Raw genomic sequence first — 27,652 nt, 5'->3', positions numbered from 1 at the left:
GGCCCCCCAACCGAGCGCTGAGGCATCCGTGGTCAACATGACGGATGGGCGAGGAGGATGGAACGGGACCCCCGCACACACGACCTCCGGGGTGAGCCACCAGCGGAGGGAGTCGAGGGCCGTCCTGTTGACCGTGACCACCATGTCGATGGGGTCTCGATGAGGCCGGTACACCGTCGCGAGCCAGGACTGGAAGGGGCGAAGATGGAGCCGCGCATATGCGGTGACATATGTGCAGGAGGCCATGTGACCCAGAAGGCGTAGGCAGGAGCGCACTGTTGTGGTCGGGAAGGCGACAAGATCCCGGATGATGGAGACCATCGTCTGGTGCCGGGCGCGAGGAAGAGAGGCCCTGGCAACCGTGGAGTCGAGAACCGCTCCGATGAACTCCAGCCGCTGCGTTGGGAGCAAAGTGGACTTCTCGGTGTTGATGAGAAGACCAAGCCGCTGAAAGAGAGACAGAATTTCTGCCATCTGCTCTATCACGAGCTGACGGGACTGAGCTCGGACCAGCCAGTCGTCGAGATACGGGTAGACGTGCATCTGACGACGGCGGAGGGCTGCTGCTACGACTGCCATGCATTTTGTAAATACCCTCGGTGCCGTGGAGAGTCCGAATGGTAACACGGCGAACTGGTAGTGGGCATTGTTGACCACAAACCGAAGGTAACGCCGATGAGGCGGATAGATCGCGACATGGAAGTAGGCGTCCTTCATGTCGAGGGCGGCAAACCAGTCTCCCGGATCCAGGGAAGGAATAATGGTCCCCAGGGCGACCATACGAAACTTGGGCTTGAGCAGGTATTTGTTCAGCTCGCGAAGGTCCAGGATAGGACGTAGCCCGCCTTTCGCCTTGGGGATGAGACAATAACGGGAGTAGAATCCCCTGCCCCGCCTGTCTTGAGGCACTGCTTCTATGGCACCCACGCTCAACAGAGTCTGAACCTCTTGTAAGAGGACTTGCTCGTGAGAGGGGTCCCTGAAGAGGGACAGGGAGGGTGGGTGGGAAGGCGGGGGCGAAACAAATTGAAGGCGGTATCCCGACTGGACTGTTTGAAGCACCCAGTTGTCCGATGTTAAGCGGGACCACTCCAAAAAGAAATGGGAAAGGCGGTTGTAAAATAAAGGGGAAGGATCCGGTAGGGAGAGTGATGGGCCGTCCTCGATCGCCCCATCAAAAGGCCTGCTTAGCCCCTTGAGGGGCCTTGGAAGCGGCCTGGCCCTGGTTGCGGCGGTTGCCGGACGGACGACGGCGATTTTGGGCCGGTCGTCGGCTGGCATAGGGGCGATAGCGCTGTTGGTAGCGGGAGGGCTGCGGCTGGAAGGGCCTGCGCTGCGTCGCCGGCGTATGCATGCCTAGCGTGCGGATGGCAATGCGCCCGTCCTTCATGGTCTGGATCCGAGAATCTGTCTTTTCGGAAAACAGACCCTGGGTGTCGAAGGGAAGGTCCTGGAGGGTATGCTGCACCTCCGGCGGCAGGGTGGAGGACTGCAGCCAGGAGATGCCCCTCATTGTCACGCCGGATGCCAAGGTCCGAGCCCCGGAGTCCGCGGCGTCGAGGGCAGCCGTAATAGATGACCGGGAGGACTTCTTTCCCTCGTCCAGCAAGGCGGAGAACTCCTGGCGTGATGTGGAAGGCAGGAGCTCCGTGAACTTCGCCAGGGATGTCAGAATGTCAAAGACGTACCTGGCGAGGAGGACCATGATGTTTGCGATCCTCAGCTGCAAACCCCCTGCGGAGTAGATCTTACGGCCGAGCAAGTCCATGCGCTTGGCGTCCTTGGACTTAGGTGCAGCGGCAGGCTGGCCGTGCCTCTCGCGGTCGTTAACAGATTGGACTACGAGGGAGTCCGGGGTTGGGTGGGAGTAAAGGTACTCATAGCCTGATGGTGGGGCTCAGTACTTCCGCTCGACCCCGCGTGCTGTGGGTGGAATGGAAGCGGGGGTTTGCCAGAGCGTAGTGGCGTTTTTTTGAATGGTCCGGACAAAGGGTAACGCCACGCGGACGGGAGTGTCCGCACCCACCACGTTGGTGATTGGATCTTCGTCCTCATGGACCTCCTCGACGGGAAGGTTCATGGACGCCGCCACCCTGCGAAGCAGGTCTTGGAAGGCCCGGAGGTCAATGGGCGGGGGTTCGCTGGCCGCAGCACCTGCCACCGCCTCGTCTGGCGAGGATGATGAAGAAGCACCCTGCAGAGCCGGCTCAGGCTCTACGGCCGGTGGCTGAGCCTCCTCCGAATCGTGAGGCATGGGTGATTGGCAGGCCGGATGAGCAGAGGGCTCGTGCGGAGGAGAGGGAGGCGGCCGGCTAACAGTCGCTTCAGGGACCCTGGTGCCGGTGGTCACATCCCTCCTGGGAAATGGGATACCCTGCCCTTCATGCTGTACCCAAGGGACCCAGTAGCCCCACTGCTCGTGAGGGAGTCCTTGTGGGGTCGGCCACCGGTGGGTAGTATCATCGGCACCGGAGGCCACGGACGCCGTGCGGGATGGCCAAGGCGGTGCTGTGGTGCCGACGGACTGAACCGCTGAAGGCGGGAGGCCCTGCACCGACGGCACCGAGGGTCGATACGCAGAGCGCCGACGGGACGGTGAACGTGAGCGTGGGCTTCGGCGGTGCCGGGAGCTCGACCGGCGCCGGGAGCTCGACCGGGACCGGGAGCTCGACCGGGACCGGGATCCGCGGTGCCGGGAGTGACTCCGATAGTCGCGGTGCCGAGACGACCTCCGACGGTACCGACGGTACGGTGACCTGGATCGGTGCCGGGAGTGCGACCGGTACCGAGATGGAGAGCGGTACCGGGACTCAGACCGGCGTCGGGATGGCGCTCGGTGCCGTGAAGAGGAGCGGCGACGAGATCCCGAACGGCGGGACGGGAACCTGCGCCTGGACCGGGACCGGGACCGGGACCGTCTTTCATGCCGCTCGTCGATAGAGGGCAGTCTTGTCATCCTGGCTGGCTTGCCCAGAGAGACAACAGCCCGCACCGGCGGTGCCGGGGGCCGGAGGCTCGGAGCCTCTATGAGCCTGATCAGGTCTCTCGCGGAGGAGAATGTCTCCGGCGTCGAAGGCAGCCTTGGCTCAACCTCGGTCGGTGCCGGGGAGCGGGGCGGTGCCGGACTCGACGGTGCTTGTGGAGCCGGAGTCGAGGGCTCAGGGCCCGCTTTACGCACTGCCGTAGCCACTCTCGTGGCGGAGTCTGTGCGTGCCTTCACTACAGCCTTCGCCAGTTTCTGCTTGCGTGAAGGCGAGAGCGAGTGGTGCCGTGTCGTCTTAGGCGGCGGTTTAGGTACCGTGGCCACGGTGCCGGAGCCGGTCGGTGCCGCGGGTGCACTCTGCACCGAAGAAGCCCTCGGTGCCGGCGCTGACGGTGCCGGGGGCTGGAGGGACGCCTCCATAAGGAGCTGCTTGAGGCGACTGTCTCTGTCCTTACGCGTCCGCGGCTTAAAAGCCGAACAAATGGCACACTTGTCTGTGCGGTGTGCCTCGCCCAGGCAACGGAGGCAGGAGCCGTGAGGGTCCCCCACTGGCATAGGCCTCTGGCACGCTGCACAGGGCTTAAAGCCCGGTGCCTTGGGCATGAGCCCGCACCGGGGAGGGGGAGGGAGAAAGTACTCCCCCCATCCTTATCTAAACTATCTACCACTAAAACTAACTATACTAACAGTAAAGAACTATATACAAAAATAAGTAGAGAGAGCTAGGGATGTGGAGGACTACTGAGCACTCCACAGTTCCGACTGCCGTCACGGGCGGGAAGAAGGAACTGAGGAGCGGACGGGCCGGCTGGGGTATATATTCTGCGCTATAGCGGCGCCACTCCAGGGGGCGCCCAGCCGGCCCGCCGGAGTTGCTAGGGTAAAAATCTTCCGAAGATCCGTGCACGCGCGGCGCACACACCTAACTGGAATGCATTGGAGCAATCACTGGAAGAACAGATGCCTAGGGAACCTTTACCTTGAAAAATTAGGCACTACGTGAATTTAGACTCCTACTGGGTTCGGCAGAAGTCTGGTGGATCACAGTGGAGCCAAAACTGGGATTTAGGTGTCTAAACTCAAAATTTAGTGGCCTAAATCTGGGATTTAAGCAGTTAAATATCTTTGTGAATCTGCGCCTAAGTTTCAAGCCTTTATGGTAATGTAGAAAAGCTTGAAAATGTGAACCCTAACAGCTTAAAATCTAGAAGAAAAATCAAAGAACCAAAAGGCTTCACATCCAATTTTCTCTTGTCACATTCACAACAAGCAATGGTGTGTACATGTAAGTGCCTGATCCTAGCTGAAAACACCAAGGTCAAATCCTTGTCTGTCTTTTATTCAACTATCTCAGTGCCAGAGTCTTGCAGACACTGTGTATTCTATCTCGTCTCATGTACAATAGTATAAAACAACTTGGCATATTCAAAACTATACTGGAGAATACACTGTAGATAGCAATCTTTCATGACTCCCCAGGGATAAACTAGATAATCTAAAATGGGTTTTCTAGTGCAAATAGCTTTACAGCTACACACACAGGCCCTCACCTTGCCTCAAGCTCGACTAGTGCAGACCTCTAGGACCATGCAGGATCCCATGGGCTTCAAAGAGTCCTAATACTATATATTTTTTTCTAAATTCCCTAAAACATTTGTAAAATACAAATGCAGCAACATGTAGCATATACAGATCAACAGAATATATGATGGTGGATGGGCTATGAAGGCTTTATTGGAAGTTTGAAGTTATGAACTGTGTAACTTTATCTCATTTTACAAATATGTTTTGAACAAAAGCTAACAGAACATCATGTGCTATGTATATGCCTCATATTATATGGGGAAAAAAATCACAAATTAGTTTAAATGCAGGGCTCAGAAACAGCCAGTATGGGCTCTCATGCCCTATCTACACTTTGTGATCCATCAGTTTGTCCCACCTCATCAATTCTACTGGCAGACCATGTGCTGATGGTTAGCTGGTGGTTTTCCATCCTCAGCTTCCTAACCAGTCTTGGGGGGAGGGTGGGGATGTGTGAACATCTCCCAGTGCTGCTGTGCCTCCCAGGCCTGGGAGGGGACAATATATTAATTGTGATGGTTTCTCCCTGTGGGAATCTGTAATGTATATGGACTCTGAGAAATGTGGGGGTGATGAAGAGGGCTCTTCATGAATTCTCTACATGATTCTATGTGTGAGGACATTGTAATAATTGTGGTAAGTATCTGGATTCTATGGGAGTCTGCATCAATTGTGCATGAGGGCTGTGTATGGGGATTCTGTGTTAATTGTAGGAGGCAACATTAAATAAGTATGTTTTGTAGGAGGAAAATTTAAATGGGTTTGTGTTCTGGGGAGAGCCAGAATTAGTTGATTTTGGGTGACAGAATCAATTGGTTTGTATTTTCAGTGATGGGTAGAGCATTGGTGGTCTCTGGGGCTTCATTGAGTACTACTGCCATTTATGTTTTCCCATCTCACTTCTTATAAATTCAGTAATGGCAACTGTCTTTTCAGAAAAGGAGCCATAGAGAATTTTAAGTTTCATTATATTATTTTTTAGATCTCTCTGCACGTAAAGCCAGATGCCATAGTCAAAATGAATCCACATGTACAGGGACCAGAAGAAGTCACAAAGACCTTTAATTGTAGGCTAAAATAGCTTTTCAATACATTAAGTATTCCAACTTTGAACTTTGCTAATGTAACTTTTTTTGGGAAAATTCCATACTTGGTGGAAAAGAAAAAACCTTTTGCAGGCTCATGTATATACAAGATATTTTAATCTTCTCTGCAGATATATATTACATCTCTCTCTTAAAAAGCTATGGAATTTAAAAGCAAATGATTACCTTTCTGTAGGACTTTTAAATTACCCTATAGGTTTCTATAGCAGGTATACAATTCTCTGTTAAATTCCAGAGGATGGTTCAAAGACTATTGTGAGGCTGGCTGCCCAGGTGCCAGCTCAAGCCAAGGCCCCTAGGCTTCACTGAATACTAACAAAGGCACAGCTGGAAACCAGCTGTGTGCTAGCATTGCTAAAATAGATGTAAGTTTGTAAGAATGTGTTTAGATTTGATTAAATGCTTGTAGGATGCTGCATGTATTGATCTCATTTATAACATCTGTATCCCATTGTATAAAGTTATATTGACTGCATTGCAAACCTCTGTAACTGTGCAACTCACCAAACAGGAAAGAAGCATTAATTAATGTAAAGTGATGGTCCTGCACAGAAGAAGGCCCACTGAAACCAAATGAGCCATTGTGAAACATCAAAGGACAAAGACTTGGTTGATTACATCCACCCCCTCATGAAGAGGAGACAGGCGCAAACACTTGTCCCATCAGTTTGCATTCTGGGAGAGGGCAATATTTCTAAGAATAAGCAAGGGATCCCAAAGCTGAGTTAGCGCTAGAGGACATAGAAAGCTTGTATATCTCAGCAGCTTCTATCACCTTTTGGAACTTAAGACTGTAATTCATTTGTGTGTGTGTTTACCTGGCTTAACTTTGTAAATAACTCTCTTTTCTTCTTCTTAGTTACTAAATCTTTAGTTATAGGATTGGCTACAAGCATTATCTTTGGTGTGAGGTCTAAGGTGCGATTAACTTGGGGTAAGTGACTGGTCCTTTGGGGCTGGGAGTAACCTGAATATTGTTGTGATTTTTTGGTGTAAAGGACCATCTATCAGAAAGGTGAATTTGCCTGGGTGACAAGACAGATGGAGTACCCGAGGGGACTGTCTGTGACTCCACAATTAGGATGCTATAGTGCTTGAGGAGTTCACACTTGTTACTTGGTTGATGAAATCTAAGTATAGAGCTCTCAACCAATTTGGGGTTCCCTGCTTCTTGACAGTCTGCCCTTGATGTTGGCACTCATACTTGTGAACTACTCCAGACATCTTGACAACCCTACAGAGAAAGCTGATTGTTTCCTAATCAACTCTACTGGATTTTTTAAATAAGAGAATCAGAAGCATGCCCAAAGTTGATGGATTAGTGACTAGAGAGGAAGAGAAATGGTTAAAGGTGCATGATAAATTATGGAACCATGTGACAAATTGTAACACCACCTAAAAAATGTATTACTTGGGTGTCACCCCGTCTGTTTAGAACTGACACTTTTTAGGTACATAAGACAAAATACCCCAAAGAAATTAAAAGATTCTGACTAAAAATCCTTTCCTCTCTCAATTGCTCAGATATCTGTAACAACTTACTAGAATGATTCCTTACCTCTTCTGCTTTCTGCACAGCAGGAAGATTAGAAGCACAAGTATTACAAAGCCAAGAATTCCAAATATACAGCCAAAAAGAACTGCTTGGTTGTTATCTGCAAAAGGGGAAAGAGAAAACCAGGGGAAATGTGACATTTCCCTTCATGCAAATCCCTGGCCACCAACACCACCCACCCACTAAACTCAACCACCAAGGTAGACCATAATATTACAACCCTTGGAAAACTAAGCTATTGTGTGCCACAGGCAGAGAATAGAGGGATTGATGCAAACCAATGCCCAAGGCCCCTGCACGGGCAGGGAATTGCTTAAGTGAGATATATCCATATGATCTTGGCAAGCAACTTGTATTTGAATGTGGTCATGAGTGAGATTTCTAGATGCTTGTTAATCTGGTAAAACCCACTGAACTGCAGGAATTGACAGAAATTCGTCATGCTGAATGTCAGAGCAGATGGCTGAAGCCCAATCCAATCCAATTAACATTAGTGGTTAATGTTTAAATACTATGAACCTACAGAGTTATATATAAACTCTGAACCCCCAGAGCGTCAACCTACCTTTCAATTCATCAACAAGAAAAAGAAAGGTGACCTCTTCCCCAATAGCCCTGCACATTGCCCTTACCTTACCTGTGAATTTTGTTTCAGATTAAAACCTTTCAAAGCTAAAATTGATAAATATTTATAATGGTCTCAAAGGAACCAACAGATATATTGTGAGTTTTGCTGTTCAGTAAAGTTGAAATTGGCTCAACAGTATATGACAATGAAGATTTTGTGCAAAAAAAACATTAAAAGTGAGACTTTGAAAACACACAGCCATTTTCCCAAGCTTTTGATGGGAGATGGAAAAAAGTAACTGTTCTGCTACTTGGGTATGTTGAAGTATATGATGTTTGCATTGCTATTTATAAACATTTAGATTTACAAACATAATAAAAGTAATCATTTTTTTTATTCTGAAATTTGATAATGAGGTTAAAGTCCAAAGAAATCAGATGTGAAAATTTTTGAGTTGCACTTTATTACTTGTTACTAATCCCAGTAAATACTAAGTTTCAGAGTAGCAGCCGTGTTAGTCTGCATCCGCAAAAAGAACAGGATTATTTGTGGCACCTTAGAGACTAACAAATTTATTTGAGCATAAGCTTTCGTGGGCTATAGCCCACTTCTTCGGATGCATAGAATATTATTACAGGGCCTGGGTCTGTCATACCTTTACCAATATGTAGGATTTTGGGGAATAATGTGAGGATCCTTTTCCCCTTTGCACAGTTTGCAAAAAGGCCAGGCAGAAATGCAGTCCCTACACTTTAGGCAGTGATACTCAATTAGATCTACCCGTGGGCCGATTTGAAAATTTTATGACCAAACAGGCAGGCCATCTGCGCAGAAGGTTGACAAAATTAAAAACCAACCAAACAAAAAAAAACCCAACATACCTTCAGCTGCCAATAAATAAAGACCTTGATAGAAACTCTAATACTTATGTTGCATCTTTTAACAAAGTTTATAAATCAACATTACCTATGTTTCTGGCAATCTCTAATGGGAGAGGTGACATGGATGCTCTCTGGCAAGCTTTGTGAAGAGTGGTTTGCAAGTGGTCTGGGCAAGGCGCATCCATTGGTGAAGATGTTCATCTGTCAGGTGATTGCTGTGTTGTTGTTTTTTATACTGTTCATGGTAGAAAACCCAGATTTACAGAGGTATGTTGATCCAAACATCATTAAAAGATAGATGGCTAGATTCTGGCTATTCTGAAACTGGCCAGCACATTGAATCCAGAAATCACAAAGTCCCATTTCTCAAAATGTTGCCTTCAATACATCTGAACTCTGGAGCCTTACAATTTCTAATTGAAAAGCACCTTCATCAACTGAATCAAGAATGTTCTTTGCTTCAGAAGTAAGATCCATCACCAGAGACAACACACAGATCATGAACAAATAAAAGCAAATCCTTTGGAATTGTAAAATTCTCAAATCACTTTTTAAATTTTCAATCAGGGTTGTTTAGGAATTCTTGCATTGTTTCCATCAAAGTTTCATGTGTAGCAACAATACGCAATGTAGGAAAGTGCAAATCTTTCCTATTAAGTCTGTCTGAAAGACACTTTTTTCAAACAGATTCTCAACACTGCTTGCACGGCTTGGAGCTGCAAGTGGGAATTCAAGTGACCAGTACTATCGTACAGAAAACCTACCTGTGACATAAAGGAGACATCATTCATAAATTCCAGGAACTTGCAGGCCTTGTTGGTCTTATAATTTGAAAGAAATTCTATTATTTCTTTATGAAGCTCAGTGGTTTGAGCATTGGCCTGCTAAACCCAGGGTTATGAGTTCAATCCTTGAGGAGGCCACTTAGGGATCTGGGGCAAAAATTGGTCCTGCTAGTGAAGGCAGGGGGCTGGACTAGATGACCTTTCAAGGTCCCTTCCAGTTCTAGGAGATTGGTATATCTCCAATTATTACCTTTATTACCTATTACTTAACCAGCAGACATCATTGTGCTGCAACAGGTCACTGGATATGGCTGAAAAGTCTTGTAAAAGAGCTTTAAAAAGATGATATTGCAAGCTAAAAATTGAGTGTATGTAGTTCACTAATGTCATTACAATACCCATTTTTCTTTCAAGTCCCCAGACAACTTAGGGCACAGGACAGTTTGGTGAATGATGCATGTATTTAATGAAGATTGTATTACTGCCAAACATGAAGCAAAGCCCTTCACTTCCCCTGTCATGGAGGAGTCTGCTTTTCTGAAGGTCAGGGTCTATATTTTGCTACTCTCCTTTCTTCCTTTTGTCAGGATCTTGACATCAACCATATCATGGTCACCCAGGTTGCCACCCACTTCTACTTCCCCTACCAATTCTTCCCTCTTTGTAAGTAGCAGGTCAAGAGGAGAATGGCCCCTGGTTGTTTCCTCCAGTACTTGTACCAGGAAGTTGTCTCCAACATTCTTCAAAAACTTCCTGAATTGTCTGTGCTCTGCTGTATTGCTCTCCCAGCAGATGTCAGGGTGATTGAAGTCACCCATGAGAACCAGGGCCTGTGATCTGGAAACTTCTGTTAGTTGTCCAAAGAAAGCCTCGTCCACCTCATCCCCCTGGTCTGGTGGTCTATAGCAGATGCTCACCACGACATCACCCTTGTTGTTCTCGCCTCTAAACTTAACCCAAAGACTCTCAACAGGCTTTTCTTCAGTTTCATACTGGAGCTCTGAGCAAGCTCTGAGCAATCATACTGCTCTCTTACATACAGTGCAACTCCTCCACCTTTCCTCCCCTGCCTGTCCTTCCTGAACAGTTTATACCCATCCATGACAGTGCTCCAGTCATGTGAGTTACCTCACCAAGTCTCTTATTCCAATCACATCATAGTTCCTTGACTGTGCCAGGACTGCCAATTCTTCTTGCTTGTTTCTCAGGCTTCTTGTGTTTGTGTACAGGTGTCATAGGTCTCACCCCCACTTAGAGCTGTTGGGTTCCAATATGGGGACCTGCATGAACTCCCCTAAACTAAAATCTTAGTTTAGATCTGGTAAAAGCTGCCACCACCCAATAATGTACGTGTATTGGGACACAGTCCTTCCCCAAAATCCTTGGGGATCCCAAGAGCCCCAAATCCATGGAGTTCTTACACCTAGGAGAAGTAAACCATTCCCCCCCTGCTTCCTCCCTCCTCCCTTTTCCTAGGAGAGATACCAGGATTCAACTACAGAGGGATGCCTTCCTCCTCCCTCCTCCCCTTTCCCTGAGAATTTACCCAAGGAAAGATCAACCAAGTCCTTAACAGAAAAGATTTATTAAAGAATAAAAAGAAAGTAACTGTCTCTGTAATACCAAGATGGAACAATACACAGGGTCTAAACTTATCAATCTCTGGAGAGAATCCCCCCTCCTTTCTTTCTCAGTAAAAGCAATAACAGTACAGAATTAAAGAAATTCTATAGCAAAACACAGAATTGCAAATACAGAAATAAAAGTATAAGAATACTAGTTCCTTGCTAATACTCACTAGCTTGAATAGAAGAATTTATTGCAGAAACCTGGGAGGACTTGATTAAGATGTCTGGACTCCCTTAACTCCCAAGAGAGACTCTCTAACACAAAGAACAGAAGAAAAAAAACCTTCCCTCCACAGAGATTTGAAAATCTCTTGTCCCTCATTGGTCCCCTGGTCAGGTGTTCACAGGTACTGCTTGTTAACCCTTTACAGGTAGAAAAAAACCTTAACCCTTATCTAACTGTTTATGACAACAGGCACCTAAGATAACTAGCCAATTGCCCTACTTTCTCAGTATGAATCAGGAGGCCTCCCCTGTTGCACCCTTCTCCTTGTGTTTCCTCCCGGTATCCCACTTCCCCACTTACCCATGGGCTTAGGTCAGCATCCCCCGGCAAACCTAGTTTAAAGCCCTTCTCACTAAATTAAGCAAGCCTGCCTGCGAAGATGCTCTTGCCTCTCTTTATTAGGTGGATGCCATCTCTTCCTAGCAATCCTCCTTCCTGGAACAACATCCCAAGGTCAAAGAATCCAAAGCCCTCTCCCAGACACTACCTGCGCAACCACGTATTTACCTCCACAATTCGATGGTCCTGTCATAAACAGATAGTTAAGGGTTAATGTCTCTTTTACCTGTAAAGGGTTAAGAAGCTCAGTAAACCTGGCTGACACCTGACCAGAGGACCAATGAGGGGACAAGATACTTTCGAATCTTGGTGGAGGGAAGTCTTTGTTTGTGCTCTTTGTTTTGTTGTTGTTCGCTCTTGGGACTAAGAGGGACCAGACGTACATCCAGGCTCTCCAAATCTTTCTGAATCAGTCTTTCATGTTTCAAAATTGTAAGTAATAGCCAGGCAAGGCAGATTAGTCGTATGTTTGTTTTCTCAGCTTGTGAATGTTTCTTTTGCTGGAAGGATTTTTACCTCTGTTTGCTGTAACTCTGAATCTAAGGCTGGGGTGGGGGGTCCCCTCTGGTCTCTATGAATCTGAGTACCCTGTAAAGCATTTTCCATCCTGATTTTACAAAGATAATGTTTACCTTTTCTTTCTTTTATTAAAAGCTTTCTTTTTAAGAACCTGATTGATTTTTCCTTGTTTTAAAGACCCAAGGGGATTGGGTCTGAACTCACCAGGGATTGGTGGGGGAAAAAAGGAGGGGGGATGGTTAATTCCTCTTTGTTTTAAGATCCAAGGAGTTTGGATCTGTGTGAAGCCTCTCAAGGCAACCCAGGGAGGGGAAAGTCTGGGGGGAAAGGAGGGGGGATGGTTAATTTCTCCTTGTTTTAAGATCCAAGGAGTTTGGATCTGTGTTCCCCAGGGAAGGTTTTGGGGAAACAGAAAGTGTGCCAGACACTGATCTCTGGCAGGTGGCAGTGTTACCAGATCTAAGCTAGGAATTAAGCTTAGAAGGGTCCATGCAAGTCCCCACATCTGTACCCTAAAGTTCAGAGTGGGGGAGGACACCTTGACAGGTCCCCACCTGGGCCTTTTCCTTCAACAGGGAGGATGGACGAGAACATGACTTGTGCCTCAAACTCCTTTATCCTTCTTCCCAGACCCACGTTGCTGTTGTGGAATGTGAACATAAATCACATGGCTATCCTGGCAAAAGCCCTAGCATAGATGCAGTTACACTAGCAAAAATGTCTTTTTGCGGGGATGGCTTACTTTGGTTAGAGAACTGGTCTAACAATGCCAGCAAAAGAATGTTTTTGCCAGTATAAGCTGTCTCTCCACTAGGCAGGTTTGTTGGTATAGCTATACTGGCAAATCCTTTCTAATGTAGACAAGGCCTTATTTCTAATTTAAAATTGTCAAGCTTTAGTTTTAGATTTTTTTGAGCAATTCTCCTGGAAAACACATACTGAGGAAAACCTGATTTTTTTCTTCTTAAAGAGGGCTGATGGGATTTTATATCAACTTTCCAAAAAGTAACCACATTGTTAAGATTTTGTTTTCTGAAATTAAGTGTTTGGCTGATTTTTAAAATATGTTTTGTTAGATGCCTGAAGTTTCTTTTCCAGGGGTTGTTTCTGATTTCCTTGCTACAAGCTATTTTGCAAAAAGCAGCTGCTGTGGCAGAAGCAAAGCCTTGCAGTGTGAGTATAATTAGAAGCATATCAGAATATTCATTAGCAGAACATTTCTATGGAAACTAATTAAAGAAAACAAAACAGAAAACAACACAATTCAAGGCTCACAGCATTGTTTTGGTTTGAAATTTTAAGTACAAAATAGGATTTTGCAAAATCACAGATATTTTTACTTTACCTTCTCTTTCCCCACTTTCCTGAATTTTTCTCATTCATCACTACTACATTTTAAATAGCTCTAGTTACTAAGCCAGAAACATGAATACATTTAAAGAATACAAATCTTAATAAATTTGAAGTAGTGATCCTGAATTTGACCATTCAGTGGTGAGCCAGAGCGAGTATAGTGAGCAGTGCTCTAGAGTAAGTGATCTTGGAGGGTGGTGTTACTGAGAAAGTAGGTGCCTGCATTCTGGACTAAAATAAGCTTTTTTACTGTTACTGTACTCAGACCTAGGAACAGAGAGTTGTAATAGTTCTACCTGGAGGACAAAGACAGGGTCACTGTGGCCATGTTTACTGATTTTAAAACGGGATGATAGTTATAAATGGAAGAAAATATTTTTGCAGCTGTCGCAGAAATGATCACTCCAAGAGGACCCTTTGGCTGCAGAAAGCAAAGTGACATTGTTTTCTTCTTCCCACTAATGTTAACTTGCTTGGGTTCAACTTCAGTCAACTGCTTTTCATCCAGATGCTGATCTTGACTAGGCAAACTGATCATCAGGGAAGTGCTAATTGCATTGGAGTTAAGAGATACACAATGGGCTATTGTCTACCTGTTACTGGTGTTTGGTCTACTGATGTGGCCATTGAGGTGTACCTTAAAGCAGAGGTCGCTGGTCATCACCGGCAAGAGGCGGATTGTTTGCTGGCAGTGAATGATACAGAAGATCTTGAGGAGGAGGCCCTGTCTCCAGATGGTGTCATATGCCGAGAATAGTTCAACAAGGGCAATTCCCATCTTCAATTTACATGGGAATCCTGCCTCAATGTGGCCAGTAAGTGAAGCTAGTTGGTCACAGCTGTTCCTCTTCAGGCAAAATCCGGCCTGCTCCGCTGGGAGGATGTCTTTAATAATATCAGAGGGACAGCGGTGCAGCGCCCATTCCATGAGCTTGCTGGTGGTTGAGAGGAGAGAGATGGAGCAGTAGCTGGCTGCATCCTCTTGGAATTTCCCAGGCTTCAGTAGGGCAACCACTGTTGCCTGTCGCCAGCCGCCAGCTTGTTGGCACTTCTCCAGTTCTATGCACAGCAGTAAAAAGCACCAGCAGCCAATCCTGTCCCCATCTCCCCAGGTTCTTGAGAAACTCTGGAGGAATGCCATCAGGCCCTGCAGCTATCTGGCTTTTGGTTTCCGACAGTGCAACGTTGATCTCCTTGACAGAATATGGAGAGGAGAGTGGGGATTCCTCTGAGCATTGTTGGTTCTTGTGGAATTCCCGCTGGACCTCCTGGCATGTAATCTTGTCTGTTGGCATCCTGCTGTTAGAAAGAAGCCTTTGCTGAGCATCCCTCAGGGCTCTGTCCTGGTCCTTATACTTTTTAATCTACACATCATGGATATACCAGTGATGGAGTCAAGGAAGTTCATGTATGCGGGTGACACTGCCCTAACTGTTCAGCATACAAGCCCTCATACCATCAGCTGCACCCTAACCCAAGATCTTAGCACAATGGCTGATTATGTCCAATGCTGGAAACTTAGGCCTAACCCAAAAAACCCACGGTAACCACTTTCCATCTGAACAATAAAATGGATAATACTAAACTTGATATGCAGTTCTGTAGTGAGAGTGTCAACCATGATGCTAACCTAAAGTATTTTGGCACTACACTAGACCGGAGTCTGACCTTTCGACAACACCTCAAGAACACTCGCAATAATGTCAGGTCTCATGTCATGCTTATCAGACAATTGGCTGGAACATCATGGGGCTCCAGTCCACAGACCCTATGAACTGCAACAATTGCCTTAGTATATTCTGCAGCTGAATATTGTGCACTACTGTGGTCTCACAGCAATCACACTAAACTCCTTGACACTCAACTCAATAATGCTATGCGCATAGTGTCAAGGATGCTCAAATCAACTCCAGTCAACTGGCTCCTGGTCCTATCGAACATCCAGCCTCCACAGATTACAAGAGCTGCTCAGACATCTCGCTTTCTTAACTATGTCAATGCAAACGCAAGGATCCCGTTGCACGATGACCTGCAGAACCTGGCAAATACAAAATTAAAATCCCACAATGCTCTATGGAACCGCATCAAGACCCTTACACCCAACTTCGACACTGAGGCTCAATGGAGAGTCACCTGGAACATTTCAACTATTCAAAACAAACAACTCACCGTTGACCCTACCAAGGAACCACTAAGTTTTGATTTATGTTGGAAAGACTGGTGCAGATTGAATCACATCAGGACATCTCATGGGATGTGGACAAACCCTCTTTAAATGTAAAATGAGGCAAATACCTCTATGTGGCTGTGGTCACCAGGCACCAACGATCGAGCACATCATATCCGAGTGTCCCCCTTCGTTCTTTCGCTGGGGGTGTGAAGGACATTCACCAGGTCACTGCTGCGGCAATGTGCTGGCTATTAAACCTAGATATAAGTTTGTAGTCATTGCTATCTACTCAAGCCATACGAAAGAAGACAATGACTGGTGTTTGAGACCATGTGGTCTCAGAATTTCCCCCAATTTTAAAAAGGATGGAAGATGTGATGGAGCCCCATGGGACTCCTCAGGGGAATACTCTGGAGGGAGAGGGGTAGTTCCCCACCACCTCTATGAGTATTCTCAAAGGAAGGATGGCAAATATTCCAGTGCCTTTCCATCATTATCTGAAGTGTAACAGTAGGAGGTCCATTGTCAATGGCATCAGATGCTGTAATATAGAGGCCCAGAGTTGGGGAGGTAAATTGGCACTCTCCTTGCTTAGGTTCAGCACATATCAGATATGTCAAGGAGGTATTCTCTCTACAATGAAGCAGTTATACTCAACTTTTTTGTTATGGGGAATACTATGCTATCAAAATCAGTGAAAGAAAACCAGCACTAGCCCTCTATTCTTAGGGCATGGCTACACTTGTGAGTTAGAGCACATTAAAGCAGCCCAGTGAGCTATAACGCACGACCTGTCCACACTGGCAAGGCACGAGCAGCGCTCTGACTCCACGGCTAGAGCACTCCTTGTACTCCACCTCAGCGAGTAGAATAACGTTTGATGCGCCCCTGCTGGAGTGTTGTAGCACCAGTGTGGATGCCCTGGTCTGTTAATGCAGTCTGATCAGCCTCCATAAGTGTCCCACAATACTTGTTCTAGCCACTTTGGTCATCAGTTTGAACTCTGCTGCCCTGCCCTCAGGTGACCAACCGTCAGACCTGCCCTTTAAATTCCCTGGGAATTTTGAAAATCCCTTTCCTATTTGCTCAGCCAGGCGTGGAGTGCTCTCAGCAAATCTTTCCAGGGGACCATGCCTCCACGTGCCAGGCAATCCCCAGTATGGAGCAATGGCGAGGTGCTGGACCTCCTCAGTGTTTGGGGGCGGCGGGGGGGAAGATGTCCAGTCCCAGCTGCACTCCAGCCGTAGGAATTACAATATCTTCAGGCAGATATCAAGGGACATTATGGAAAGTGGCCATGACTGGGACGCTCTGCAGTGCAGGATTAAAGTGAAGGAGCTGCAGAATGCCTACCACAAAGCCCACGAGGAAAACAGCCACTCAGGTGCTTCCCCTGCAACCTGCCATTTTTACAAAGAGCTGGACATGATACCTGGGGGTGACCCCCACCTCCACTCAGAGTACCAACATGGACACTTCAGAGCCCAGTCCAATAAGGCAGGAGGAGGAGGAGGAGGAGCAGCAAAGCAGGAGTGAGGGTTCTGAGGAGGAGGAAGACACCCTGGCATCCCTAGATACATGCAGCCAGGAGCTGTTCTCAAGCCAGGAGGCAGGTAGCCAGTCACGGCAGCCGGTGCTTGGGGAAGGACAAACACCAGAGGAGGTTCCCAGAAAGTGTCTTTTATTTTGGGAAGGAAGTTATTCGGTGCAGGCTCTTGGGGCGAGGAGGATTAGGGCTGCATGCATGCCTAGATGTGGAATAGGGCATTGATGTGCGCTCTCATATCACGGTAATCAGCCTCAATGATCTCTTGTCATAAACAGTTAGTTAAGGGTTAAGGTTTTTGTCTACCTGTAAAGGGTTAACAAGCAGTACCTGTGGACACCTGACCAGAGGACCAATGAGGGACAAGATAATTTCAAATCCCGGTGGAGGGAAGGTTTTTTTTTCCTGTTCTTTGTTTTTTTTTCCAAGCAGACAGAAAGAAAAAAGGGAAAAAAAAAGAAAAGAAGAAGAAAAAAAAAGTCTTTTTCTAACAAAGCCTGTTAGAAAACCTTATTTCCTCCAGCTAACCCCAGCTGAAAATTCCTTCTAACCCTGAAAAACTGCTTTAAAAAAAACAATCTCCCCCTCCTGGCTCAGAAGAAGGTAGAAAACCCGGTCTTGCCACTGTCTTTTGCAAATTGCTAAGTACCCTCTCAGTAGGGTGTCCCTTCTAACAAAAGCCTTGTTAGAAAACCTAATTCCCTCCAGCCAACCTTGCTGAAGATTCCTTCTAACAATACCAGTTAGAAACTGAATACTTGTAAACCCCCCCCCTCTCTTCTCTCAGGTTGCTTTCCTGCTCTAGAAGAAGAGAATAGCTCCTTTCACCTTAGCCCAGCTGAAAAAAAAACTCCTTCCAACAAAGCCAGTTAGAAAACCTTGTCTGTTTGCCTTCGGGGTATCTCTCCCTCCTAACGTGCAGTCCTGCTTTAGGAGAAGAGAATAGCAATGGCTCTCTGGTTCAGAAAAATTCCTCACCGCTGCCCACCATGTCATAGGTCTCACCCCCACTTAGAGCTGTTGGGTTCCAATATGGGGACCTGCATGAAATTTATCTCTAAACTAAAATCCTAGTTTAGATCTAGTAAAAGCTGCCACCACCCAATCAGGTACGTGGATTGGGACACAGTCCTTCCCCAAAATCCTAGGGGATCCCAAGAGCCCCAAATCCATGGAGTTCTTACACACAGGAGGAATAAACCATTCCCCCCTGCTTCCTCCCCCCTCCCTTCTCCTAGGAGAGATACCGGGATCTAACTACAGAGGGATACCTCCCTCCTCCTCTTTCCCTGAGAATCCACCCAAGGAAAGACCAACCAAGTCCTTAATAGAAAAGAATTTATTAAAGAATAAAAAAGAAAGTCACTGTCTCTGTAACCAAGATGGAACAATATACAGGGTCTAAACTTATCAATCTCTGGAGAGAATTCCCCCTCCCTTCTTTCTCAGTAAAAGCAATCACAGTACAGAATTAAAGAAATTCTATAGCAAAACACAGAATTGCAAATACAGAAATAAAAGTATAAGAATACTAGTTCCTTGCTAATACTCACTAGCTTGAATAGAAGAATTTATTGCAGAAACCTGGGAGGACTTGATTAAGATGTCTGGACTCTCTTAATTCCCAAGAGAGACTCTCTAAAAAACAAAGAACAGGAAAAAAAAACTTCCCTCCACCGGGATTTGAAATTATCTTGTCCCTCATTGGTCCTCTGGTCAGCTGTCCACAGGTACTGCTTGTTAACCCTTTACAGGTAGACAAAAACCTTAACCCTTAACTAACTGTTTATGACATCTCTTCAAAGGTCTTGGCCAGAACTTGGGCAATGCACTTGCACAAGTTTCGTGGGAGAGCCACTGTGGTCCTTGTCCCAGTCAGGCTAACATGTCCGCACCACTGTGCCGTGTGGGGCGAGAGAGACCATTGCTGCACAAAGGCAAGCTGCATATGGGACAGGGTAGAAGCCACATTGTAGTAGAAGACCCTCCCTTGCTTCCCAGGTCACCCTCAGGAGCGAGATATCTTCCAGGATTAACTCCTGTGGAAAATGTGGGGACAGTGATCAGTATAGGGGCCCCCTGCAGCTGTTGGCTCTCCCCAAGGCACAGAAACCCAGGGGACAGTACAGCCATGAAAGAATCAGTCCCCTGTGACCCTGTGCTTTTTGGGGCTCCCGTAGGTTATGTGTGCTCACTTTGGGATGGGCAAATTATGCTATGGTGTAGACTATGCTTGCACTCCTTAAGTACGAGGGAATCATTGCTCTGTGAACAATGCTGCCTCTGTTAAGTGTTGCATTTTGCCTTTACAGATGCAATCTTGAGATCTCAGCCGTCCGTGTTATCACCGACCAAGAGGCAGCAAAGAATCAGGAAGAGGCCACATAGAAGCAAAGAGGACATGCTAAATGAAATCATGCAACACTCCCTTAATGAAAATAAAAAAGTGCAGGAGTGGCAGGAGAATGAAAGGAGGTTCCGCCAGCAGAATGCAGATCGCCGGCACCAAAACATAGAGCGGCTGATAAGCATCATGGAGTGCCAAGCAGACTTGATCCAGACACTCGTAGCCATGCAGGCAGAGCACTACCGTGCCCACCCACCCCCGCAGCCCTTGTCACAAAATTTTCCCTTGTGCCCATGTCACCTCCAACCCACTTTCCCCAACATCCAGGTTCTTATCGCCACCAGCTGCCTCCAACACCTGTAGCTTCACCACCCAGCCCTGAAAACTACGACCCTTACCCACTGCACTCAGCCCCCATCACCATACAGTACAGCCATCCTGAAAGGCAGCACTCCAAACAAGAAGGCTGAATATGATAACAGGACATACGCAAATCTGTGATTGTACTGTTCCCCACCCCCACCCTCACCCCCACCCCCTTGCCCTTTCGTTTTTCCAAGCAGTTGTGTTTCTTTTCAATAAATGCATTTTATTTTAATAAATTGATTTTTTTGCTTTGAAAATATTATTATTGCATAAATTAAAAAAGATACCTTAGCCCACAAAAGCAACAGGCACAGAAAGTCAGTGTATCATAAATAGCAAAAACAGATTCCTACTAACATTGGAACCACTGTACTTCACTCCCGTGCAGGGCACCAGACATTACTGGTGGCTTTCAGCCTCAAATTGCTCCCTTAAGACATCCCTAATCCTTGCAGCCCCGTGCTGGGCCCCTCTAATAGCCCTGCTCTCTGGCTGTTCAAATTCAGCCTCCAAGTGTTAAACCTCTGAGTTCCATGCCTGAGTGAATCTTTTACTCTTCCTTTCACAAATGTTATGGAGGGTACAGCATGCAGATATAACCGCGAGGATGCTGTTATTGGCCAGGTCCAGTTCCCATACAGAGAGCACCAGCAGCCCTTTAAATGGCCAAAAGCACACTCCACAGTCATTCTGCACTGGCTCAGCCTGTTGTTGAACCGCTCCTTGCTGCTGTCAAGGCTTCCTGTGTAAGGTTTCATGAGCCATGGCATTAAAAGGTAAGTGGGGTCTCCAAGGATCACAATGGGCATTTCGACTTCCCCTGCGGTGATCATCTCGTCTGGGAAAAAAGTCCCGGCTTGCAGCTTCCTGAACAGGCCAGTGTTGCAAAAGATGCGTGTGTCATGCACTCTTCCGGGCCAGCCTTCGTTAATGTCAATGAAACACGCACGGTGATCCACAAGCGCCTAGAGAACAATAGAGAAATAGCCCTTCTGATTAAAGTTCTTGGAGGCTAGGTGGGCTGTTGCCAGAATTGGAATATGCAGCCTATCTATCACCCCTCTGCAGTTCGGGAAACCCATTAGTACAAAGTCAGACACAATGTCATGCACGTTACCCAGAGTCACGGTTCTTCTGAGCAGGATGCGATTAATGGCCCTGCAAACTTGCATCAACACGATTCCAACAGTCGACTTCCCCACTCTAAACTGGTTAGCGACCGATCAGTAGCTGTCTGGAGTTGCCAGCTTCCAGATTGCAATAGCCACCCGTTTCTCCACTGTCAGGGCAGCTCTCAATCTCGGGTCCTTGCGCCGCAGGGTGGGGGGTGAGCTCATCACACAGTCCCATGAAAGTGGCTTTTCTCATCCATGTTTTGCAGCCACTGCTCATAACCCCAGACTTGCATGACAGTGTGATCCCAACACACAGTGCTGTTTCCTGAGCCCAAAAGTGCCATTTCATGGTGGTGAGCATGTCCGTGAATGCCACAAGCAATCCATGTCATATGTGTTACTCGAGTCGATATCATCAGAGTCCTCACAGTCACTTTGGATCTTAAGGAATAACTTGACTGCCAAACGTGATGTGCTGGCGAGACTCGTCAGCATATTCCTCAGCAGTTCGAGCTCCATTCCCGCAGACCGAAAAGGAAGACAGAGTGCGCAGTACAAAAAACGTTGAAAGATGGCGCCAATTGTGGACAGAAGCAGAGGGATTGCTGGGATGCGAACTGATGCATCACATGGTGTTGGGATAGGACCCAGAATGCCCGCTCCCTTCCCACAAGCCACAGCACCAGAATAGGAAGAGGTGCTCTGTGGGATAGCTGCCCACAATGCACGGCTCCCAATGCCACTGCAAATGCCACAAATGTGGACATGCCAGTGTGCTTGCAGCTGTCAGTGTGGACAGACTGCAGCGCTTTCCCTACTGCGCTCTACGAAGGCTGGTTTAACTCAAAGCACTCTACATTTGCAAGTGTAGCCATGCCCTTAGACACGAATTCACACCTCTGATTGGGTCAGAACTGAAATGTTGCTTAATGGGAGTAGAAGTCCATATTATAAAACTGGTAGACACACATAGCAGGGATGAATTTGTTCCATTTTGTCAAGCCTGCCACTCTGGAGAAACCTGCACTTAGAAAAAAAGAAGCTATTGCAGGTCAAGACTGGAGTGCAATGCCAGAGCTGTTTAGAGCAAAGAATGGAAGAGCAAGGGTGCCAATGAATATTAGTACCAAAGTGCATTCATTGGAAAAGCTGTGTGTACAGATTGTATATTATACTGCATATTTGCAGTACCCTGTTATGTCTGAGTAAGCAGCACTCTCAGTCTCCAACTTCCCTGATGATAGGGAATAATCATTTTTTACCCAATGTGATAGACCCAGGCCAGTTAGGTAAAGCAGAATAGCAGAAGGCAGATATACTGGCCACTGGATTAACAGTTTTCTGTTCCCTGACTGACCAGAGCAGGGGCTGCTCCAGGCTAATGAGAACCCCTGACTCTAATTAAGCAGTAAAGAGTCAGGTGAGGCCATTCAGTTAATGTGACCACCTGACTCTAATTAAGGCCCTGCTGATACTATAAAAAGGGCTCACTCCAGTCAGGCAGGGGAGTCAGGGAGCCAGAGGAGAGGAAGTGCGGCTGAAGGGCTGGTTACTGAAGACACCCTAAAACATCGTGAAAGGAGCCCTAAGGTAAGGGTGAAGAAGGGAGAAGCAGGAGAGCTGTGGGGAAGTGGCCCAGGGAAATGTAGCAACTCTGGCAGTGAAAGGTTGGCTGCCAACAACTGCTACCATTAGGGTCCCTGGGCTGGAACCCGGAGTAGAGGGCGGGCCCGGGTTCCCCCCAACCCACCACTACAGGAACATCTCCTGGAAGGGGAAGTCAGGTCCCTGTCAGGACAGGAGGCTGAACAGAGACTGTGGGAGTTCTCTCACCAACCTCCTTGCAGGCCTATGATGAAAAGGGCTCAGTAGACTGTAACCCTGGCCCTAGAGACAGAAGGGCTACGTGGAGGGTCACAGTGAGCCACTCAGGCTAGCATAAACCGCCTAGAAGCATAGGACCCACAGGAGCAAGGTCAGAGCTCTGCCACACCAAATAAAAAAAAACAACAAACAACTCTCAGAATTATATCTAGCAGGAAAGCTGTTGCTGTTAACAAACAAACAAAAAACCCTACCTTATTCTTCTACCATATCCAGAAAAATATCAACTAGAAGACATACATTTTGTATCTGCTTATCCATGAAACTGCAGCATTGCTCCATCATACTGAGCTAAGCTAATTTTTGAACATCTTCCAGCTCCCCCTCTCTTTGATCTTCCAGTGTTGGCTTTTTGCCTCTCTCTAGTACAAATGTTAATATCCAGTTTACTTATTGAGACTAACTGGCTCATATTCAACAGGCATCTGGTTGATGGCAATAACAGAAAATGGTCTTATTTTGCTATCTGGCAAAACATTTTACCACTGAGACTCTGTTCAAGAAGCTACTGCTTTACTTTGTAAAGATTTTATTCCACTGTGGGCTTTAAAGGAAGATCCATTATTATTAAGAGCACAGACAGTTCTGCCATTCCCTATTAGATCTCCAGTTTCTGAAATGAACATCCTTTCAGTATGCTTAGAAATGTGCTACAATGACCCAGGCCAATATAAAAATGAGCTGTGATATCCTAGTCCAGGGGTAAGCAACCTATGGCATGGGTGCCGAAGGTGGCATGCAAGCTGATTTTCAGCGGCACCCACACTGCCCGGGTCCTGGCCACCAGCTGGGGGAGGGGGCTCTGCATTTTAATTTAATTTTAAAAGAAGCTTCTTAAACATTTTAAAAAACCTTATTTACTTTACATACAACAATAGTTTAGTTATATATTATAGACTTAGAGAAAGACCTTCTAAAAATGTTAAAATGTGTTACTGGCACGTGAAACCTTAAATTAGAATGAATAAATGAAGACTCGGCACATCACTTCTGAAAGGTTGCTGACCCCTGTCCTAGTCTCTCTAGTTTCACTCCTTACAGCATAGTGTCACTGCTGAGATTAGCCTTTGTTAACAATCAGTATAAGATTGCATTCATAAACTATAGGAGGTGTGTTCTACGTTAACCTTTCTCCAGTATTCTGGGACCTCTCCGGTCATCCATGAATTTGTAAATATTGCCAGTGGCTCAGGGTTTTTTTCATCTAATTTCTATAGTACCCTTGGATGAATCGCATCAGGCCCTGCTGATCTGAATTCATTCAAACTGATGAGAAGATCTCTGGTGTTTTCTTTATTTATCCCAATCTGCATCCCTTCCCCTTTATTGTCTCTGGTAACTTTGCTAGTTGTCCTGTTGCATGTTATTTTTTGAGCAATGACTGAAGCAAAGTAGGCATTGAGCAACTCGGCCTTCCTATCATCTTCCATTACCAGCTCACCTTCTCCATTGAGCAGTGGCACCACACCATCCTTGATCTTCCTTTTTTGTCTGAAATGTTTTAAGAACCCCTTCCTGATGTCTCTAACATTTCTTGCCAACTGTAACTCATTCTTTGCCTGGGCTTTCCTGATTTTGTCCCTACACACTTGCACTATTGCTGTGTATACTTCTTTGGTGCCATGCCCCTCCTTCCATCTCTTGTATGTGTCCCTTTTGGGTTTTAGATAGCTAAAAAGCTCCTTGTGCAAGCCACAAAGGTCTCCTGTGTCTATTCTTTTCTCTGTGTCTGAATAGCTTGATGTTGGGCCTCTAGGAATACACTGTCAGCTCTCTTTGACTCCTTTTGTTCCTAATTGATCTTTCCATGGGACCTTGCCTACTATTTCTCTGAGTCCCAAGTTCCTGACCACCTTCATGTTCACAACTAACTCATCCCTCCTGGTCAAAACTAGGTCCTAACTGGACAACCCCCTAGTTGTTTCCTCAACTTTCTGAATCAGAAAGCTGTCCCCTACACACACTAAGAATTTGCAGGATGTATTATGTTTTGCTGCAATAGTCTTCCAATAGATATCAGGGAAATTAAAATCCTCCATTAATACTAGCTTATGTATGTTAGCTAATCTTGTTACCCGTTTGTAGAATGACTCATCCATTTCCTCTTCCTGATTTGGTGGTCTATAATAGATCCCCATCATAACATTGCTACTGTTCTTTACCCTTGTTACCCTCACCCAGAGACTCAGTAGGTCTGCAACTCACTTCCCCTTGGACCTGGAGAACTAGCGTATACGTTCTTCATGCACAGCACACCTCCTCCTCCTTTTTTCCCCATACCTATCCTTTTGGAATAAGCTATATCCCTCAGTGCTGGTACTCCAGTCATGGAAGTTGTTCCACCAAATCTCTGTTATGCCAATTAAGTCATAATTTTCTTCATATACCATGACTTCCATTTCATCCTGCTTGTTCCCCATACTCCTTATCCCTGAGGGGAAATGTGCTAACTTCAAAGGATGGTTGGGGAACCTGACCCAGTTATCTCTCTTCCTCATCCCCGAGAGGTGGGAATCCTGCCCCGTGTGGTTCTCCCAGGGGAGATGAGACACTGGAGAAAGGGGAAGATTGGCTCTCTCCCCTCCTGCTCTGATCCAACTTCTCTGGCAGCTCCCAGGGGTTTCCAAAATAGCATCTGATGGTAGTGTGAGCCCAGACTGAGAATCTTCTCTAATTCTGGAACTGTCAATAATTCCTGCAGAAGCTCAAGGGGCAGAGGGGAAATAGTCACTTTAACATCCTATAACTCAGTCCTTGTCCATGTCGGAAAATGTTTGCAGTTGATGTGAATTTAAACCCATCTACTCAGATGGTACAATCCCATGGAGACACTCTTATGTCAGTATAATATGACTACCTAGCTCTTGTCATGTACTTTATACCATTGTTATCCCCATTTTACAGATGGGGAAACTGAGGCACAGAGCAGAGACATGACTTGCCCAAGGTCACCCAGCAGGCCAGTGGCAAAGCCAGGAGTAGGACTAAGTCTATCCAATAGGGCTACACTAACAAAAAGTGCTCAGAGTATCCCTTCCCTGCTCTAACACATAGTGTTTGTCCTGGTGTAACTGCATGGGTCACAGGGATTATTTTTACCAATGTACTTACACCGGTACCACTCTTAGCCCTTGTCTACACTACAGGACTATTTCGAATCTACTTAATTCGAATTTGTGGATTCGACCTTATGAAGTCGAATTTGTGTATCCATACTAAATACACTAATTCGAACTTCTGAGTCCACATTAACGGGGCCGGCGTCGACTTTCGAAGCGGTGCACTGTGGGAAGCTATCCCACAGTTCCCGCAGTCCCCGCTGCCCATTGGAATGCTGGGTAGAGCCCCCAATGCCTGCTGGGGGAAAAAATGTGTCGAGGGTGGTTTTGGGTAACTGTCGTCATTGAACCGTCAATCACGCCCTCACTCCCTCCCTCCCTGAAAGTGCCTGCGGGCAATCTGTTCGTGCACTTTTCTGGTCAGTGACAGCGTGGACGCCACAGCACTGCAAGCATGGAGCCCGCTGCGATCCTCGCCGTTTTCTCCTCCTCGCCCTTTATCGTCCACCTCTTCCACATTCAGCTGCTGAGAAATTGGGCTACTTTTCAATGGTTCTGCAAGCACTGGGGGACCATAGGGGCCTTTTTACCAACATGAACGTCGTATGGCCGGGCAAGGTTCCTGATGCGTGTGTTTTCAGGAACTGTGGGCTGCTCAGACGCCTGCTGGAAGGTAGTTTCTTCCCGTACCACGAAATAACTGTTGTGGATGTGCATTTGCCTATAGTGATCCTCGGTGACCCAGCCTGCCCGCTAATGCACTTGCTCATGAAGCCCTATACAGGCGCCTGGGACAGCGACAAGGAACTCTTTAAATACCAGCGAGCAGCGAGCAGCATGACCTGTGACTGTTCAGTTTCTTTACAGAGAAGCTGAACCTGCCCCTGTTTCTTTACCCAGTTACTGTTGACTCTCCTCTTCGGTTAAATACCCCGTTCTCCCCGTTTCCTCCACTTCCAAGACACGTGTAAAAATAAAATACATGTCACACTGTTACTGAGGAGAGATTTCTTTATTCATGACTTTTCGTTAAATGGTCGAAACTGGAACGCAGACTGCGGTGGGTAGGGTGTGCGCTGATGTAAAGACCGCCTCTAAACTCAAGGAATGACAGGCTCCTGCTCCTACAGCGGTCCGCATTGCCGGACTGCTTGTTTCAACGGAGCCTGCCATCCCTCCTTTTTGGGATTCTGTGTGCGGGGGGCTATGTGGCCTTGTGGCGGAGGAGGACGGATACAGATTCCTCTGCTGCGTGACTCAGCAGTCCACAAGGACCGCTGTATAAGATCTGTACCCGCCCTCCCCCGCTAAAAAGTCACATCCCCACCGCCCACACGGAACCTGGAAACCACCTCCCATACCTACCACGGTGCCTGCTGACTGCACTGTGTGTGTTACCCGCTGCTGATCCGGCCCCCGTGTCTGTACCCTGCGAAAGGTGCCTGTCCTATGCAATTAGCAACGCACCTCCCCACGCACCCCATTCAAACACAGTCTTCAGTGAAGAAACATGACGGAAACAGTACTTAACAGCAAAGTATTTTTATTACTTAAGTACACAGTTATGGGATGGGACTGGGATTGGGACTTGTTTGAGTCCGGAAGGGAAGGACTTATGCAAACGTAGGGTATGAGAGC

General features: G+C 46.8%; 1 protein-coding gene across 10 annotated transcripts in view; it reads right to left on the bottom strand.

Annotated features, from left to right (window-relative positions):
* Positions 1-27,652, bottom strand: part of SUSD2 (sushi domain containing 2) — an 81,970-nt gene that overhangs the window by 4,812 nt on the left and 49,506 nt on the right. For 8 of the 10 annotated variants that reach the window (XM_045001351.1, XM_045001357.1, XM_045001352.1 and 5 more), the window contains one exon: positions 7,232-7,328. The exons of the other annotated variants lie outside the window; for them this stretch is intronic. In XM_045001351.1, the coding sequence (XP_044857286.1) occupies positions 7,232-7,328 (97 nt within the window). Of the gene's footprint in view, positions 1-7,231; positions 7,329-27,652 lie in introns of those variants that run through there. 10 annotated transcript variants of the gene reach the window in all.

Source organism: Mauremys mutica, unplaced genomic scaffold (assembly GCF_020497125.1).
Source record: "Mauremys mutica isolate MM-2020 ecotype Southern unplaced genomic scaffold, ASM2049712v1 Super-Scaffold_100434, whole genome shotgun sequence".
Classification (NCBI taxonomy): domain Eukaryota; kingdom Metazoa; phylum Chordata; order Testudines; family Geoemydidae; genus Mauremys; species Mauremys mutica.
The sequence above is the reverse complement of the archived record's forward strand: the minus strand, read 5'-3'. Positions and strand labels throughout refer to the sequence as shown.